Source organism: Melanerpes formicivorus, unplaced genomic scaffold (genome assembly GCF_026170545.1).
Source record: "Melanerpes formicivorus ecotype bairdi unplaced genomic scaffold, bMelFor1.0.p_v2 SCAF_3, whole genome shotgun sequence".
In the NCBI taxonomy this organism is placed as follows: Eukaryota; Metazoa; Chordata; class Aves; order Piciformes; family Picidae; genus Melanerpes; species Melanerpes formicivorus.
This window is the reverse complement of record NW_027142355.1, coordinates 16586403-16606619: the sequence shown is the minus strand read 5'-3', so window position 1 is coordinate 16606619 and position 20217 is coordinate 16586403. Positions and strand designations below refer to the sequence as shown.

Sequence of the window (20217 nt, the reverse complement as noted above, 5' to 3'; positions counted from 1 at the left end):
TTTAAGTAATTTACACATTATCAATTTATATTATTTAATGCCATGATATACCTGGACTTTACCTGGTAAGAGTTTTCCTTAAAGATAAAATATCGTCCTATTTGAGTATTAAGTTATGCTTTTCCTTCTGTCTCATCCAACAGAGTGAAGCACAAAGTAAGGACTATAACTTACTTCGCAAAATATACAGCAGTTATGCTTCATAAAAGTAGTCAAAATTAGTACCCACCTCCTTTTCTTCCATAAGTATAATACACTCGTATTGTGGGATTCATCTCACCTAATTCTAGACAGCTGTGTTGCAGACTTCTGCATCTAGGCAACTTGCCCTAAGGCTACTTTTATAGTCAGTGGAAAACAGGAGGCAATTCTAAAGCATGATTGATGTCATGGGAGAATAGGTATCTAATTAAGATGAGATGAATTGCACTCTGAAAATGCCCATTTCTCTTCACTGACTATGAAGGCAGCCTGGAGTGATGAGGTCAACACTGCTATGTTGTTGTGGATGTCACTGATTAGATGAGTTCTATCCTTTGTGTTTCCAAGGGAAACCACCTCTGAAATCCATCAGAAACTGCTGCTTACTTCAGGCAGCATTTGAATCTATGCTTAGAATAAGATTTATCTGTAACCCTGTGAAGAAGCAGCTAAGGATACATGGAGCTGAACAAGCTTACTTTCTGCCTTCTGTGACAGGGGATCAGACATAGTGCAAGTGTAAAAAGAGTAGCCAGCCTGGCTAATCATTTGGTAACATAATTGATTAATTACTGATTTAAGTGGCAGCGTACTCATGCCATGGGGCCTCCTGTTACAGTTTCAGCTGAGCCATGTAAAGACAGTATCACCTTCCCTTTGGTCTTATCTACCTCCTTGATTTCCATACCTCGTGCAATTTTTGTAACTGAGTGAGAAATATTCTCTGCTTTTCAAATGTTTTAAAATATTTGCCCAAATGACTAAGTGAACTGGAAGAAATCAAGAAGCTGGGGTGCGGACATATGAAGGAGGGTGGGAATCCAAGGCAGGTAGATGATTATGAGAACCTGATTATTTGGGAACCTTTCCACCCAGGCATTTGTATGTAAGAGGGTACATGAAATTTCATTGATGTTTATAATTAAAATAAACTAATCAACAAAATCTGTTTCAACCAGAAGTTCTAAGAAGGTTTCATTTCCTTTCTTTGTCTGGGTGTGCACCACTGCTTCTCAAAAAGTCTATTTATGAAATGTGTACTAGTAGTATAATTTAAAGATTTGTGATTTACCCCTTCCTGTCATGCAGTGAGCGCAATATCAGCATGATGCAGAATAGATGATCTAGCTGTCGCTGTGTCACTGTGGGCGGTGAGGGGTAGCCCTGTCCCTTCTAGTGAGGCCAGTCAGCTTAAAATAATACACTCTTCACCCATTATTCTACACCATCTATTTCATGCTCATTAAGAATTATCATCATGCAGCACATATAATTTACTATCTTCTCCCCCAAAGCGAGATCACTTTGCAGTAACACAACAGATTTCTCCACCCTCCTGCACCACCCACCAGGTACACCCAGGGCCAGTCAGCTTAAGCAATACAACTATATGATCTAGAGATTTGTATTTAAGATTCAGGACAATTAATTACAAATAATAAAAGAAAATGAATCTGCTTTGCTTTGTAAAACTTCTAGGCACTTATGAAATTTAGATGTGTAAGCTGTTAGGCTGAGTCTTTTATGTAAGAAGAGGCAAATGTGAATGTATTTTTTTTACCAAGCTTTGTAACATGTTGCCCTTTACATGTCTTTTCTTTAACAAGCCTGAAAAAAACGACACAGAATCTGGCAGCCAGAGAATCAGGCCTGTGTTTGAAGAAGATCCTGTTTTCCGACGGCAGACATCTTACCAGCATGCAGCAGTCCACATACCAACAGATATTTATGAAGGCTGTAAGTAATATACGAACAAAGTAGTTCTATTATTTTCATGCTAATCTTCTTATTTGTGTCCCATTCTTATAAACAAACAATCTCCAAACAAAATTTTAATCTCTGTTTTTAGTACAGGTATTAGTGTCTTCCGAGATGAAAATAACTTCCATTTTCCGTGTTCATAATCACAGTATCACAGCTTATTAGAGGTTGTAAGGGACCTCAAGAGATCATTGGCTCCAAGCACCTTGCCAAAGCAGGATTACTTAGGGTAGTCTGCACAGGAATGCTTCCAGGTGGGTTTTGAATGTCTCCAGAGAAGGAGACTCCACAACCTCCCTGGACAGCCTGTTCCAGGGCTCCATTGCCCTCACTGTAAAGAAGTTTCTCCTCATGTTGAGGTGAAATCTTCTATGTTCGAGTTTGAACACATTGTTCCTTGTCTTATTACTGTGCACCACCAAAAAGAGCTTGGCCCCATCCACTTGACGCCCACCACTCAGATATTTATACACATTGGTGAGATCCCCTCTCAGTCTTCTCAAGACAGCCCCAGGGATCTCAGTCCCTCTTCACAGGGGAGATGCTCAAGTCCCCTAATCCTAATTGTGGCTCTCTGTTGGACTGCCTCCAGCACTTGTCTGTCTTTCCTGACCTGGGGAGCCCAAAACTAGACACAGCATTCCAGGTGTGGTCTCACCAGAGCAGAGTAGAGAGGTAGAAGAATTTCCCTAGACCTGCTGGACACACCCTTGTTGATGCATCCCAGGATACCAGATAAGGAAAAAAAAAATAAAAATCACTATCCAATTAACAACAATAACAAAAAAAGCCCAAACGAGACAAACCAACCACAACAAAACAGCATTTCAATATTCAGAATAGCTTTATATTTTTTAAGAGGAGAAAGATATATTAAATAAGGTATTTTCATTTCTTTGTTTTTAATTTAGGACCCTAATTTCAAGTGTTCAGTCTTCCTCTTCTTTCATTATCTTAGCAAGAAGAAAGAGACCCTAATGTGACCTAAGATCTTTAAAATTCATGGCCACAGTTCAGGCAGCTTATATGGCATGGAGATGAAAATGGATATGTCAGTATGATGGGGGAAAGAATCATAGTAGCTCCTGTTGTTATATGATGCATTTGACTGATAAACCTAGACGATAATTCTTGGATTCTGGCTTTAGTCAGTGGTAAAGTGCGCCTTAATTGCAGGATTACAGGGAAGAGACAGGCCATTTCCTTTGCTTTTGTTTCAAGAGAATCCATACTTTGCTCTTAAAATGTTACAAAAACTTGCCTTCCTTTATTAGGATATTTGTAAACACCCTGCAAACTTTGATAGAAGACTGTCCTCATAATTGTATGTAAAGTAAATGCAGGTGTTGAATTTACATTTTAGATGGTCTTTCTAAAGGCACTTATGTCCCTTAAAAATACATGCTAGTTAATGTTTCTGTACAGCCCTTTAACTTACCTATGAAGACAAGATATAACTTCCATAGGAAAGATACAACTTTAGTGTCTGATAAAATAATAATAACAGACAGAAATGTACATTTTTTTGAGAAAGGTAACTACATGAGCAACTTCAATGGTTCATGAGAAATTCATAATCCTTTAGGTTTGTCTGTCATATGGATTACCAGCGATGGGGAAACATAGGAAATTACTGGAAAGACTGTAATTCTGCATCAGCAAAATCCTCTTGCTAAATAGCTGGGTGGTTACAGATATTATTTTCCAGAATAACAGCTTGACAATACCTAACAATTTCAGATTTTGTATCAATAAGCACAACATTGTCAGCAAGTTTTATCTTACAGTAACAAAGTCAACATGTCATCCAAAACACAGTGATCAGTTGGAATGTAGTCATTCACCAACAGATTTCCGGAGCTAAAGTTCTTGCAAGAAATCCTATCCACAAGCTTTCTTAAAAACCCTAGAAAGACTGATAGTGTATCTTAAACACTGCAGTCATTTTTCTTCTGTTCACATGGGCAAGCCTGTCATATCTTGCTAGAGGTATCAGTGCCCACTCTATAGTGAGAAGCAGCTATACAGTTTGAAAATAGTTTGCAGTCCATCTGCAATTCTTCACCTACACCACAGCCTGCCAGTGAATATTTAGAAAATAGCTCTTACAAGTATCTCTGTGAAACAGTGGATAAGACAGTTTACAACTTTTATTGCATTGGAGCCATTTCTATTTTTTTTTTCCTGAAGCAGAATTCATTTTTTCCTCCTTTATTGTGTATGCTTGGTAGAATGCCAAATGAAACAAAGAATTGCTCTTTGGATCTCAGAGAAGTTTCACTGACTAGGTATTTGACTTGTCTACTCTTCCTTGAGATTAGTTTTCACTCTTCTGTTGCCTCTTACTGTAGCAGTTTGTGGTCTTTAGGGGAGAAGGATGATTACAGTTACAGCCAGGCACATTCCTAAATCTGTGTTTTCACTTGGATCACACTTTGTCATGTTAAGTTTTTTCCCCCTCTGTGTGAAGCTGACAGTTTAAGAATTGCCAATGCTTGTACAATATATATACATGACATCTTTTCTTCCCTATTTGGGTTGCATCTTTGTTACAATTATTATTTATTATTTGAAAACTATTAATCACATATTTAGTTTCTCATATGAAATTCTGAATGTGTGAATCCATCCTCTACAAGCCTGTTGAAACTGAGAAACTGGTTTAGCCAGTAATTTTTTAGTGGTGTACCACCTGTTTAAATCTGACAAACTAAGTGCTATAAAACAATATTCTTTGGCCTCCTACATATGTAGTGATTTTTGCTTATTTTGAAATACAGTGATGAGCTTCTTGTGAATTAATTCCTTTTATTTCACCGTGGAAATATGTAATACATTACAAAATATCCATTCACTGCGTCTAGGTTGTTACTTTGCGGCTTGCATGCTTGCAGAAAGAAATATTATATAAGTTAATGTTGTTTTTCTCTGTATTGGATGCTAAAGTCTAAGTAGAGACAGGGAAAAGTCTAGGAGGTTAATGTATCTGCCTGTTTCTGAGGATTATAGTCCCACTGCATAAGGGGACAATCCCAATACAACAGACCCATATCAGGCTTTCAATTTGTTATTTTCCAAGAGTCCTATTTAAGTTTTGAAATAAAATCAGTCTGCTACTGAAAGCAGAACAGACCCTCAGGTCCTCTTTCTACCACATGCACTGGGAATTAGTCATGCATCTCCTATTAGTAATAACAGAAGTCTTATTTCTAAATCCCCATTAAAATTGTACCCTGCTTATCCCTAAGCAGAACATGGGAACTCCAGGCCAGAAACAAGAGGAAATCCTTGGCACAAAGCAAGTGATGCTAATCGGCCTAGTGGATACCAGCACACATTGCCCTCGCTATCTGAGATGCATAATGTGCCATCTGCTTCAAGGGTTGCCCTAGATGTTAAGTCTATACTGTTGATACAGTTTTAGGAAAGATGTTAGGCAAAGCACATGGACAAGGACTGAATGACCCCAGCTCCCCCAGCCTGTCCTCGTAGCAGAGGTGTTCCAGCCCCCTGGCCGTTTTCATGGCCCTCCTCTGCACCTGCTCCATCAGGTCCACGTCCTTCCTGTTTTGAGGGCTCCAGAGTTCGACACAGTGCTCCAGGTGAGGTCTCACCACAGCAGAATAAAGTGGCAGAATCACCTCGCTCCATCTGCTGGCCATGCTTCTTTTGATGCAGCCCAGGATGTCACTGGCCTTCTGGGCTGCAAGTGCACACTGCTGGCTCATGTCCAGCTTCTCATCCATTAGCACCCTCAAGTCCTTCCCTGCTGTTGAGATACTTTGATTATAGGTGAGAAACTGAAGCTAATCAAATGAATAGTGCAATGTTACTACCTCTGAGGTTGAAAAATCTGCTCTGGCTGTGTGTGTGTGTGTTCACAGCCTTTAAATTTGAAAGCGGAGTTGGATTAGATCATGTATGTCTCATGCAGGTGGCATAAAAGACTACTGTTTCTTCTAATGGACCCTAAAATGAATTTCAGTATCATTCTCTTTTAAATACCAACATTATGGCTTGGGGTAAGTACAAAGTCAATGTTAGTTGCAGCTAAGTCCCTAAATACTGCCTGCTTCGTTTGATATTAAACCTGGAAGGAAAATACTGAGGCAGAAGCTTATGCAAAGAACTCTAGGGCCTGTGTTGCTTTTTGTGATCTGATAATTATGATTCCCCCTGCCTCCCCAAGTAGCTTACTAATACTCTCTGAATGAAAATCCTTTTAAATAAGCAGCAAAAAAGAAACAGCTTTTCTAACTTGATGAAAAAGCTTGGTTCTGTCCGAATTCAGAAGGCCAAGCAACTTGAACAGTATCCTCCACCATGAGAAGGTATATTTTCCTGCTGAGATTACATTACTGTTATTGGACCCACAGTCTAGCATTTTTGCCTGAGACCAAGCTTAACATGATTTCTCTCTTAAATTATCAAACTTCATGGTTACTGTCTGTATACTTCAGTAGCGAAATACTCAGATAATTCTGTCTCCTAATGTTCTAGGTTCTCATTTATTAGCTTCAGAAATTTGCCTTCTGGCTGATATCTTTCATCCCACCTTACCTTTGTTGAACAAATATGAGGTATCTAAAGAGATACTTAAAGAAAAAAAAATCCACAGACAAGCAACAACCAAAAAACCTAGAACTGCAGTGAGTGTAGCTATTCTATTCTATTCTATTCTATTCTATTCTATTCTATTCTATTCTATTCTATTCTATTCTATTCTATTCTATTCTATTCTATTCTATTCTATTCTAGTTCTGTCTTCAAGAAAATGGAAAACCATACAATGAAGAGACTTGGAAGACTTATCTCCAAAGTTCTTTGATTCTAAAAACTCAGTTTGAAGCAGAAAGTTGCCCAAACACTGTTGTATTACTACTTCTTCCCCTCTGCCCACCCCCGCCATGCCCCAAGTGTGTAATGTTAATTTGCATAGTTTATAATAAAATAAGTGAAAAATAATTTCCTAGGAAATTGATTGTTGATTATTGTTCACTGTGGCTACCTCTCTCTGCAGATTTCTTGACTGTGAAATGTGATGTGTATTCAGAATTATCTTCCATATTATAGCAGGCCCTGAGATTGTAGCATCTGTTAGGCTGCCTGGGTAATGTTGAAGCTGTGCATACTGCCAAAATCTCTTGTGGAGGCCAAATGATTACGGCTGCTCCTCAGAACCCTTTCCATTCCTTCTGCAATGTTTTCTGTCTTATGCGCAGCTTAGCATAACAATTAATATTGAATCTTCTTATACAAAGAGGGGAAACTTGGCTGTTCTATAAGGCCATGTTCTTCTGGTAAAACCAGCTAACAGTGACATTTGAATTTTACACTACAGACTGAAAAGCAGAACACAGACTATCAGTAGATCTTTATTAATGGAAAAAAGAAGAAAATTCTGACAAAGATCTTGAGAGAGTGACTGACTCTTGTCTGTCGAATTCTCCCTATGTGGTTAGTCTATTCCCATAGGAGAACTGCTCCACTGAACCTGATCTTCACTCACAATGGGCAGTTCCTTCTTCCAGTCTCTGCCATTAGTACTTCTGTATTTTCTCTAAGAGCATCTCTTGCAATGTTTCATATCCCTCTTGGGTAGTGTTTCATAAATAAATAGCTTTGTCATATTTCTGCTGAAGATAACAGGTATCTTGCAGCCTTCTTTACTGTGTCATCTCCCCCTGCAGTCCTCTCTGCCTTCTTGGCTCATCTTTTGGACTTTCTTAATAGTTAGTTATGTTACAGCATATAAACCTTTGAATTTTTAATTGATTTTTTTTAAATTGCAATATTCCTTCATTCCTTTTCTTCACAAATATTCATCAGTTTCGTCTCCTTGGATTAATTTGCAGTGAAAATATGTAATGGAAAAACAACTCTGAACATTATCCAGTGGGTATGTTTATATGGATTTACACCGAGTTCTGAGTTAGTTAAATGAAATGGAATAAGCTATGTATGTGTTCCAGTGCACTCATGCTTCAAGTATCTGTTTCTTAACAGGGATCCGATCTTAAACAAGACTGTTCGTTACCTGCGCGTTTAGTTAGTGTCACCTCTGCCTGCAGATATCTTACACATCAAAGCACATTTTTTTCAACCAGTACAACAATTAACCTAAGTATCTTTTTAAAATGAGACCTGAACTTTTCTGTTAATCAACATGATAATATTAGTTAACTCTACTGAAAAAGGCCACACAATGCAACTTTCAGCCCAGAAAGCAAATTGTATCCTAGGGTGCATAAAGAGGAGGGTGGCCAGTAGGGCAAAAGAAGTGATTTTGTCCCTTTACTGTTTGCTCATGTGAGACCCCACCTTGAATACTCCATTCAGTTCTGGTGTCCCCATCATAAGAAGGACACAGAACTGTCGGAGCAAGTCCAGAAGAGGGCCATGTAAATGACCCAAGGGCTGAACACCTCTGCTAGGAGGATGGGCTGCAGGAGCTGGGGTCATTCAGCCCAGAGGAGAGAAAACTTAGGGGGGACCTTAGAGCTGCCTTCCAATACCTGACAGGATCCTACAGGAAGGCTGGAAAGGAACTTTTCATAAGGGCATCCAGCAATAGGACAAGGGGGAATGGTTAGAAGCTGAGGGAAAGTAGGTTTAGCCTGGATCCTAGGAAGAAGTTCTTCAGTACAAGGGTTGTGAGATTCTGGAATAGGTTTCCCAGGGAGGTTGTAGATGTCTCCTTCCTGGGGGTGTTCAGGACCATGTTGGAGAGACTTTGAGCAGCTGAGTCTAGTTGAGAGGCATCCCTGCCCATGGCAGGGAGGTGGGAGTATATATCTCTAAGGTTCCTTCCAACCTAAGCCATTCTATGATGATTCAGCTTGCAAGGTGTTTAAATGAGTCTTTTGTATAAATTTAGACACACCACCCTTTAAAACAATCCTCTGTATAACTGTTCATTCTCTAGGTGTATTTAATGGGAAGATATGTTCAGTTTTAAAACTTTTGGCCTGTTCCTGTGAAAGTCTGTGTGGTTTTGCTATCCATTTATTTCCAGTAGCTTTTGAAAGCTCTCAAGCCCGTTTAGGTCAGCACCTTACTTCGCAATGTGAGGAGGGAAAACAAAACAAAACAAAAAGTTGCTGACCACAGGCGAAAGAGTGAGAAGAGGAGGGGGGAATATCAGCGCCTTGGCCTTCTTAGCTGGCAGCTGAAAATTGAAAGTACACTTGGATAGCTCAGCATGATGAGCTGAAGGAAGGAATTTAATAAAATCTTCCAAAACAGCCTGACAGAATGGCTCAAAACAAATTAGAAGCTACAACAACAAAAAGCCCAAAACAAAAGAAAAAAAACTGTAAAACAAACAGCCAGACAAACAAATGAAACAATGACAACAACAAAAGACACATAGAGCTCAACAAAGAGGAAGAAGAATTAAAGACTGGGGCTGTTAAAAAGCACCTACATCTTCAGAGTCCTTCAATTCAAATGGTGATGTACCATATGAACTAGTTTCCAGGGATACCTGAATTAGTGCTCGTTGGCTACATGAACACCCAAAGAGATTGTAGTCTCAGTTGGTATCTTCTACTTTGCATATACCCAGCAGGATGAAAACAGATTTTTGTAGCAACACTGTGCCAGTAACAGATGTTTGGAAATTATTTCTATTCCCATGGTTCTTATGTGTGGTGGTTGACCCTGGCTGTATGCCAGGTGTGCATGAAAGCCACTCTATCACTCCCTTCCTTAACTGGACAGGAGAGAAAATACAATGAAAGGCTTGTGGATTGATGTAAGAACAGGGAGAGATCACTCACAAGTTACTGTCACAGACAAAACACTTGGGAGATTAATTTAATTTACTACCATTTTGAATCAGAATAGGCTAATGAGAAATAAAACCAAATGTTAAAAATGCCTTCCCCCTATCCCTCCCTTCTTCCCAGGCTCAGCTTTACTCCCAATTTTCTCTGCCTCCACCTCCACCAGTGGCACAGGGGGATGAGGAAAGGACACCGTATGGGAACCACCTAACTGGGGGGATGCCAGAAGGTGTTAATTTAGTATTTCCTAGTAATTTTTCTTCAGGAAGTAAGGAGGCTTTGATTATTTGGGCTGCTGGTTTACATTTGTATTGTAGAAAAAGGGGAAAAAAAAAACAAACAAAAAAGCAAAACCCAAAAACCAACACATTCGAGGTATGAAGTTTGTTATGCATCTGATTGATGCTTCCACACAGCCTGGACATACCCAATCTGTATTTTCTATGTTGTTTCCATGTCATTTAACTGAATCCAAATAGAAGTTCTCAATTCCTGAGACAACATGCTGAGTATTAAATACTGTCAGTTTTGTTGCTCATTTGCCAGGGCTCCAAATGAGAACTTCTACCTTTGGCTCTGAGTTTGATGTTTTTAATTTCTGCTTCACTGCATAAAGGTGCTTTAAAAAAATTTCTATCTGGATATTACACAAATATAATGTAGAAACAACTTAGTGATGAGTCAGGGCCAGGAGACACAGTGCAGTTGGCCCTGTGACTAATACGTCTCAGAGTGTAATACTGAAATAAATGCCTAGGAAGTCCATTGTGTTCTTATTTCTCAGAAAAAGAGACAATCACTTGTTGAGATGTAAATAGCACAATATTCTGTCATCAACAGTCTTGATACCAATGATTACAGAGTCATAGAATGGCTTAGGTTGGAAGAGACCTTAGAGATCATCTACTCCAACCTCCCCACCATGGGCAGGGACACCTCTCAGATAGACTCAGATACTCAAGGCCTCATCCAACCTAGCCTTGGACACCCCAGGGAGGAGGCACCACAACCTCCCTCAGAAGCCTATTCCAGAGTTTCACCGCCCTTGTACTGAAGAACTTCTTTCAAAGACCCAGTCTAAACCTACCCTTGCTCAGCTTCAAACCATTCCCCCTTGTTCTATTACTAGACACCCTTATGAAAAGTCCCTCTCCAGCCTTCCCAAAGGATCCCTTTAGGTATTGGAAGATAGGTCTAAGGTCCCCCCAGAGTTTTCTCTTGTCTTCTCTAGGCTGAACAACCCCAGGTCCCTCAGCCTATTCTCACAGCAGATACATAATAGCATAGTCAGGGAATAAATGATGTTTTATGGAAAGATCATAGGATCATAGTATCATAGTATCAGTCAGGGTTGGAAGGGACCTGCTCTGTAGTTAAAAAATATCATCTGAGAGCTGTCAGTGATGTTATTTCTTTATTAACTTTAAATTTACTTTCCTGCACTTCTTGCCAGCATGACAAGTTTACATTTCCTAACCAGGATATGCTTTGAAAAACCAAAATGCAACGTGAAGACCATGTTTGGATTTATAGGCTAGGTAGGTGCAACATTTATTGTCAGGCCAACAAATGCAGATGATTATTGACTTGATTTTACCCCTATTTTCTTTTTCTGAAATGATAAGATTTTTTTTCCCTCAAAGAAAAAAATATATAATGCCTGATGAAGAAAAAGTTTTAGCTCCCATACTTGAGCAAATGTGTTTGCTAGTGGACAAAGTTAGGTTATAAATTTTAATGGACCTCTTGTTTTTGCTGGAATACATTTTGCTGCCTTTTTTTTTTTTTTTTTTTTTTTTTTTTTCAGATAACTTAAAAAAATAAATTCTTTAAAGTTAATTAAGTTGTACCCAAAATTGCCTGTTTGTGGTTATTTATAATTTCATCAACCATAATGCATTCTTCCCTCTTACCCACTCTCCATATGTGCCTCAGTGTTGGTGCTGACTGACAAGTGTGAAGAATCTGCCAAGTCAAACTGCAGCACTCAATCATCTTTTGGGTCTTATTTTAAGAAGGGTGTGAAAAAGGAAAATGTTATTTAAAGAATAGCTAGAATTAGGATCTTAAATTCTCTTACACAGTAATTATTGCAGAAACCTAAGTGTAGGATATAAGTAGAAACAAATCTATATTTTGTTGGTTCATTGTCTAAGAGGGATAGGATTTTGGATGGTGTTTAGCTTTTTTCTGTCTAGAATGAAGATTTCAATGTGCAAAATATACTTTCATACAAAGTGTTTTGATTCCCTGTAGAATCTTTATTTGCAATTAATATGGAACATTTCAATGTCAAAAGTAGGTTAAGTATCATTTCAAGAATATTTTTCTGCAAAAGTTGTTATTGATGTACCTTCTTGAGTAAGAAGGCTAAGATTCAAAAATACGGAAAAGGTGAATGTTGCAAGTGACTGTGTGGGCCACAGAATTTGATTTTCTTTTATCCAGATATCTTCTTTATATCTTTAAAATATTAAACATGCATTTGTGTGAAGAGCATTACAACAGTCAATAGATAGCAAGCCACAAGCTCAGGTAGATCTACAGAAAAATTGTTTACATGTCCAAAAGCCACAATGTACTGAATTCCACTGGGTAATCAGGGAAGAGTTCCCCAGGAATATTTCTCAAGTCGGGTGTGGCAGTTAGTTATTACTGCACAGGACCTGCACTTTGGCCACAACAACCCCATGCAGCGCTGCAGGCTGGGGTTGGAGTGGCTGGAGAGCTGTCAAACAGAAAGGGACCTGGAGGTGTTGATTGACAGCCACCTAAACATGAGCCAACAGTGTGCCCAGGTGGCCAAGAAGGCCAATCGCATCTTGGCCTGCATCAACAATAGTGTGGCCAGCAGGAACAGGGAAGTCATTGTGCCCCTGTACTCCGCACTGGTTAGGCCACACCTTGAGTACTGTGTCCAGTTCTGGGCCCCTCAGTTTAAGAAGGACATTGAAACTCTTGAATGTGTTCAGAGAAGGGCAACAAGGCTGGTGAGAGGCCTTGACTACAAGCCCTATAAGGAGAGGCTGAGGGAGCTGGGATTGTTTAGCCTGGAGAAGAGAAGGCTCAGGGGAGACCCTATTGCTGTCTACAACTACCGGAAAAGAGGTTGTAGCCAGAAGGGGGTTGGTCTCTTCTCCCAGGCAACCAGCACCAGAACAAGAGGTACACAGTCTCAAGCTGTGCCAGGGAAAGTTTAGGCTCGAGGTGAGGAGAAAGTTCTCCACATAGAGAGTTGTTAGCCATTGGAATGTGCTGCCCAGGGAGGTGGTGGGGTCACCATCCTTGGAAGTGTTCAAGAGGGGATTGGAAGTGGCACTTGGTGCCATGGTTTAGTAGTCATGAGGTCTTGGGTGACAGGTTGGACTTGATGATCCTTGAGGTCTTTTCCAACCTTATTGATTCTATGATTCTATGAATTGGTGATATTGTGAGTGGGTTACTTTCTCCCACAGTCAGGAATTCCCTAGGAAGAGATATGTCAGAGAGTTGTGGCACCATTCAGAGGGACATCAACCAGCTGGAAAAATGGCCTGACAGGAACCTCATGGAGTTAAAAAAGCGGAAATGCAAAATTTTGCATCTGGTGAGGCATAACCCAGGCACCAGTATATGTTGAAGGCTGCTTAGGGGTTCTCAGCACTGGTGAGGCCACACCTTGAGTACTGTGTCTAGTTCTGGGCTTCACAGTACAAGAAAGATATGGACTTATTGGAGTGAGTCCAAAGAAGAACCATGAAGATTAGCAAGGATCTTAAGTGTATTTCAGTTAAGGAGTGGCTGAGGGAGGTTGGGTACTTCAGCCTGGAGATGAGAGGGCTCAAGGGAATGTTGTCCATGCATAGAAATGTCGTGTGGGAGGGAACTGAGAACAATACAGACCCTCTTCAGTAGGGCCTAGTGACAGGGCAAGAGGCAATGGACATAACTAAAACACATTGAATTTATCTCAACTCCAGAAAAAATAAACCACCTTTGTTATGAGTGTGCTCAAACATTGGTACAGGTTCCCCAGAGGGTTGTGGAGTCTCTGTCCTTGGAGATAATCAAAACCCAATGGGACATAACTCAGGAAAATCTGCCCTACATTCAGGTGGCATCTGTTCTTAGATTAAATATTTGTAATACAGGAATTAATTACTTGGGTAAGAATTTTGGGAATTCAGGTGTCTGGATTGTCTCAAACAAATTGAATATTGAATTATCTCTAGATTACCAGGCTGACTTTGTTTTGTTTTGTTTGATTTTTGGGGGTTTGTGAGTATAAGCCCAGAACTCAGTGTTTAGTCTTTTAGGCAGTGTTTGCTGTACATGGCTGGCTGACACCATGCCAATCTAATAGAAAGTCAGTGTCTTGCCAGTAGCTTAAGTGCAAGGTGAAACTGAAACATTTATTTTCCAGATGAGACATTGATTTATTAACAGCTTTTTATTGCTACAAATTACTGAGATATAAGATAGCATTTCCCCTTCTTTGATGCAGCCTGCTGTGTTCAGAATGACTTATACATTCCAGCAGCTTCACATAGATAAAAGCTGTTTGGCTCCAACAGGCTTGTTATCCAAAATATGGACAACACGTAGAGGAAATACAAAATCATGATCATTATTGTTGAGAGGTGTGCTTCTTTCTTCTTTTTTGATTATTTGTTATTATTTTTGACAAGCAGGGAACTTGCACACTCTAGAAATATTAAGAAAACAGATGTTTCTTTATGATTTTCCAGTACACGTGATTTGTTGGTTGCTTTAACAAGAGTTTTGTTGTTCATTATAGGGAAATTCTGTTGCTTCATTTTAGACATGCTGAAATAATTTTGTAATACTGAAAAGTATTTTCTGCTGTTCTTTCCCTATAAAGTGATCCTGTTATGTAGAAGCTGAGAAAGGTGGAGGATATGAAGCTTGTAGGGCTTTTCCTCAGAGACTGTTAACTTCCAGGAGTGTCTTAAGTTCTTCGAAACAACATTGAAGTGTGGTAGAATACATGCTACATAAGTGCACATACATTTGTAGCAAATGGATTTAAACATCTAAGGAATATAGGAAAAGTAATATAGCATATATTGCTTGCATGCAACATAACAGCAGACTTCCAATAGCTGAAGGGGGCCTACAAGAAGGCTGCAGAAGGACTGTTTACAAAGGCCTGGAGTGATAGGATGAGGGGCAGTGGTTTGAAATTAGAGAAGAGAAGATTTAGATTGGATGTTAGGAACAAGGTCTTTGTCATGAGAGTGATGAAACACTGGAACAGGTTGCTTGGGGAGGTAGTTGAGGCCTCATCCCTGAAGATATTCAAAGTCAGGCTCAACAAGGCTCTGAGCAACCTGATCTAGTGGAGGATGTCCCTGCTGACTACAAGAAGGTTTGACTAGATGACCTTTAGATGTCCCTTTCAACCCAAGCCATTCCGTGATTCTATAACATAACATAACATAACATAACATAACATAACATAACATAACATAACATAACATAACATAACATAACATAACATAACATAACATAACATAACATAACATAATGTATATTGTTCACATACAATCCAGCAAGAAATTTCTTTAGTTCATATAAGTTTTTTTTCTGTGATCTCTGAAAGATTCTTTGCAAATTTGGTTCAGCAGCAGCATACTGAAACTTAACAGCACCATCAGCCAAACAGAAGGCTAGAAGGTACAGTAATGGGATTGTGATAGTAACGGAAGCAGAGAAAATAAACCAAAGATAATAAAGACATGTTGTGCATTCTATAAATATCTAACTTGTGTATGCTGGTAATTAGAGAAAAAAGTTTTGGTTTTGGTTTTGTTTGGGGTTTTTTTTTGTGTGTTTGCTTAAATTCCTAAACCAGTGTAACTTCTGGATGTAAAAGAGAACATGATTTTGTTAGCTTGTAAATTTATGTAATCTTGAAAAACTGGAGGCACACTTTTTTACCTACTCAAAGTACACATAGATCTCTTTAAGTTAACACAGCTCTGAAACCCTGAAGAATCACTTTGTATAACAACAGCAGAGAGACTTTCTGTAGTGCAGAATGTTTTATGGGAAATAGTCTAATGAAAGACTCTCTTTCCAATATATCTATCAATAGATCTTCTAGAGAGAAAATATATTTTCTAAATAAAATATTCTGAGATATTTACCTTCTATGCTGTACCTTAGAATTTTATTGCAGCCATTTCACTTTTACATTTTTTTTTGTTTAATTCTGATCATTACCTGGTACCAGTTCTTAAATATATTTTAATAACAGCTTTTGTTGAAACACCATGAACTTCTGTGGAAGTACATAAATTAATGATAATCAGAAAATTGGAATTCTATCTAGTGTGCAAGTCAGACTTGTTGGTGCTCATTTTAAAGAGCTAGTTTACATGAATTTATTCAGGTTTATAGGAAATGAAGTTATATGCAATTTTATATGTTAATTATTTTATACTTTTGTGTAGCATTTCAATTAATTGGACAAATGCAAGGCATTACTTCTTTTATATATATGGCTCAGTCTTTTATTTCAAAACAGAGCTTGCCTTCTCTCTTTTTAAGGGGGAATTTGTTCCTAGCACCATCAGAAGCTTTGTTCACCCACAAAAATATGTGAGGAAAATGCATCTTTCAAAGTAAAAAGCACACTAACAGACTCCCAGTCACTTAGCAAATGCATCAGGAAGCATTCTTCAAATGCACTTGAGGAATATGGATTTGACTCTGCTTTGTAAATTAGTAATGGGATTTGAAGTATCGTAAGCCTGTTTGTTTTCACCATGTGGCACGCTCTGAAGGTTTTCTCTTCTAGTGATTTTTTTTGAGACTTGGCCTGACAAAAACTCTTTTGATCTTAGATAGTTGTCTTAGATGTTAATGCCTCATACAGCTTCCTAAGAAAGACACAAGAAGAGGCAAAAATTTGCTTTTAGCTAATTTATAAAATCTGTTAAGGCCTAAGTCACTTGCAGCACAACTTCTATGTTGTCACTTCTGCTTTCCTCCAAATAACAGTTGTAGATTTTACCTAGGAACAAATGTTTGGTGTTTTTTTTTGTTTTGTTTTTATTAATTTATCTGCCATAAAATATTGTTTAAATTACATCAAAACAAATGGACAAAATAGGAAAATTCCTTGCAGGATAAAAGGATCGAGTGCTAGCTTCTCTTTGCATGGTATAGGGGTTCTTGACAAGCATGAACCTTCTGCTTTGATGGATGAAAAAAGGGGACTAAAATTCTACTTTCTAAGAGAAAAGAAATCTCCTTGATTTGCAAGAACATGTTTGTAAAGTCAATGATAAATGCATTAGATTCTCTCAGAAGTCCTGATTAACTGTTAATTTAACTATCCATACCCCTTTCATGTCATCCATAAAAGAGAGTACTTCTATAATGGTCTCTTTCTAGTTGTTCTTTTGAAATATCATAGAGAACTCATTAAATATTAAAACCAAACTTGAACAATTTTTCTCAGGCAGCAGAGTTAGAAGTTCCCTCCAGCAATATTCATATTTTAGAAAAAGTTACACCTTGTTCCAGGGCAGCTTTAAATCTGCCATCATGAAGCAGTGATTTCAGTAGGCTGCCATTTTACCTCCCTCTTACCCTAGTGTGGTAATAAATTGTGTATGCTCTTGTGGATCACTTCATCATAAAGAGAAAATTCAAGTTTACGCTGATAGCTCTTTTCCTAAATCCCTCAAACGTGTATTTTTTTATTCTGAGAGTGATTTGGAATACCATATTTAAAAGCTCTGTTTATGTATTAGCGAGACTATTCAGTTTTCCAGTGCCATAGACTATTTCCTCCCAGATGATTACATGGTGCACATTAATTCAATTTCAGGCTATTATTGGTTACTGGTTGTTAGAATCATGGTTTTGAAAGGGCCAATTTCTATGGAGTACTCCTTAGGAGTAGGGATATTTATTTTCTCAAGAGGAAAGAAGAGGTTGCTTTTGAATTATGTCATTTCAGCAGATTAAAAAAAAAAAAACCAAGCTCAATTTTGATCAAAACAGTTTGTATCATAGCCCCGTTGCCAGAAACGGAATGAGAATATAAATGCCTCACATAAATAGGAGAGGATGATTGGTCTCAACGACTTCATTTTCAGGCCTCTAGAGATGATGTTTAGGGTGATTATGCCAAAAGCCCAACAACAGCAAACAAAATCCAGAACATGTTCATTATAAAATGACTGTAAGAGCCACAACTGGGGAAAGACCTAAAAAAATTGTAATGTAGAAAGTGTTACATATTGATTAAAAAAAAAAAAAAAACAAAACAACAAAACCCCACCACCACAAAACCCCCACACAAACAAGCAAACAAAACCCCCACAACCTTCTGAAAAATCAAATAAGTACTTAAAAAATAAGAATGAAAAAAATAACATTTTACATTGTGAGAATTTATTAATTCCGAAACCAGATCCTCTTCCCCAACCCAAAACCTCACAATTCAGGTGTATCCAGTAGTAGTACTACCATTTTTATGTAGAATCAGACTGAACAACCCCAACTCCCTCAGTCTGTCCACATAGCAGAGGTGTTCCAGCCCCCTATCATTTTCGTGTCCCTTCTCTGGATTCACTCCATCAGGTCCATGTGCTTCCTGTGACGAGGTCTCCAGAGCTGGATGCAGTACTCCAGGGGAGGTCTCACCAGAGCATTGTGGCAGAATCACCACTCTTGACCTGCTAGCTGTGCTTCTTCTGATGCATTCCAGGATGTCATTGGCCTTCTGGCCTGCAAGTGCACGCTGTTTACTTATGCCCAGTTTCTCATCCAGCAGTACCCGCAATTCCTTTTCTGCAGGACTGCTCTTAATTTCATCATTCCCCAGCCTTTCTTTGATGTTGGGGATTACCCTGACCTATGTGGAAGACCTTACAGTTTGCCTTATTTTGGGTTGTCTTACTATGAATAACTGGGGCCACAGTGAAGACATTTGATTCTTGCTCTGGGGTATGATTTTGCTCAGGCAAAGTTACTGGACCAAATCACAATATTGCTGTACCAAAAAAGAGGAATTTTTTAGTAAGAATGTATTAGCCATTTTGTATATTCCACTTGGATGAGATGTGTTTTTCAACAATTTAAAAATGAGAGAACCTGCTTGAAATTTACTGAGGGCAACATAATTCACTGCCCATTTAGCATAATTGTTCCTGGGATGGTTCATAAACCACTTAACTGCACTACAGAAAAGTCTCATCTGAAGCTACGGTTTAAGTAGGTTTGTACTGCAACCACTTTATACCAATACATTTCTTCCTGTTATTTTCAAATCACAGTCAATATAGTATTTTTATTGCTATTAGGACATTATTATTGATCACTTGGTAATTCAGTGTAATTGCTTATTGCTGCTATGAGTGAAGTTATAAACTGAGAGAGCCATTCCTTGCTATTTCAAAAATATGTCTAGGAACATAGAAGCATGCAATAATTTCTGAAGATTAAAGGATTTTAATATTTAAAATGTGATAATTTATTATAGCTCTTTCTCAGCTAATAGATTATATTTCTTGTTTTAAAAAACAGATACTTAAAGCTTCTATAAAAGTTGCAGATGTATGTAGCAATAATTTCTGTGCTTTGCACAGTGCTGCAAGGGACAGTGTGCACAATGAAGTTCAGTTTCCTGCAGCTGTAGTTCTGTCACCCATGCTGATCTCGCCAAGGGTTGTAGTAGATGTTCAGTTCAAAAGCCCACATCTTACAAATCATCTACCGCTTTGGTGTTGCCAGATGTGGGTCATAAAGTACTTTCCAGTTACTTTCCACCTGCAGTAAACTAAGTAGGGTATCGATGTCAGTGTGGAAGTGTGTCACAGGAATAGATGCATGAGAGGTTGAGTGCATTTTTTTCCTACACTAGCAGTACATTTGTGAAACAAAAATCCTGACAAGTTATTTTAAAATCCTTTAATAATAGTAGCTACTGGAAGACTTCCTGGAAAGAGTTCAAAGTAGGACAAACGTATAACTTTAATACTGGTGTGCTGAAATTTGTAGCTGAGGGGCTTCCTGATCAGGCTCAATTCCTTTGTATTTCATATTCCTCAGGAGATCTTTTTTTATTCCTGTGCCAGTAGATTTTTGAAGCCAAATTTGCTCAGTCTCTTCAGCATGGTGTGACAAAAGATTTGTACTGTGCAAAAAGAGTATCTCTCTCTCTTCCCTTCCCTGCCCCCCCCCCCCCCCCCCAATTTGCTGATTTCTCCTAATTTTTGTACTGAAAAAGGGCAGTATGTTGAATGTTTACTTCTTCTAAAACACCAGTTATTTTATAGCCTTCTTTAATGTACTGCCAAGAGATTTTAAGGCTTCCTCTCCCAAGCTGAAAGAATTTTTATGGAATTAATTTTTCATTATCTGAAATATATTTTATACCTCTTAACCTTTCTGTTACTTTGGTTGGTTGAGCTTCTTTAATGAGTCAGAAAGAAATAGAAAAGCAAAGCAG

At 38.5% G+C, this 20217-nt stretch overlaps 1 protein-coding gene across 7 annotated transcripts in view; it reads left to right on the top strand.

Annotated features, from left to right (window-relative positions):
* The window catches only part of CACNA2D1 (calcium voltage-gated channel auxiliary subunit alpha2delta 1), a 372424-nt gene that overhangs the window by 203531 nt on the left and 148676 nt on the right, over nucleotides 1–20217 (top strand). For all 7 annotated transcript variants that reach the window (XM_068167762.1, XM_068167753.1, XM_068167734.1 and 4 more), the window contains one exon: nucleotides 1809–1938. In XM_068167762.1, coding sequence (XP_068023863.1) covers nucleotides 1809–1938 — 130 coding nt within the window. The remainder of the gene's footprint in view (nucleotides 1–1808; nucleotides 1939–20217) is intronic.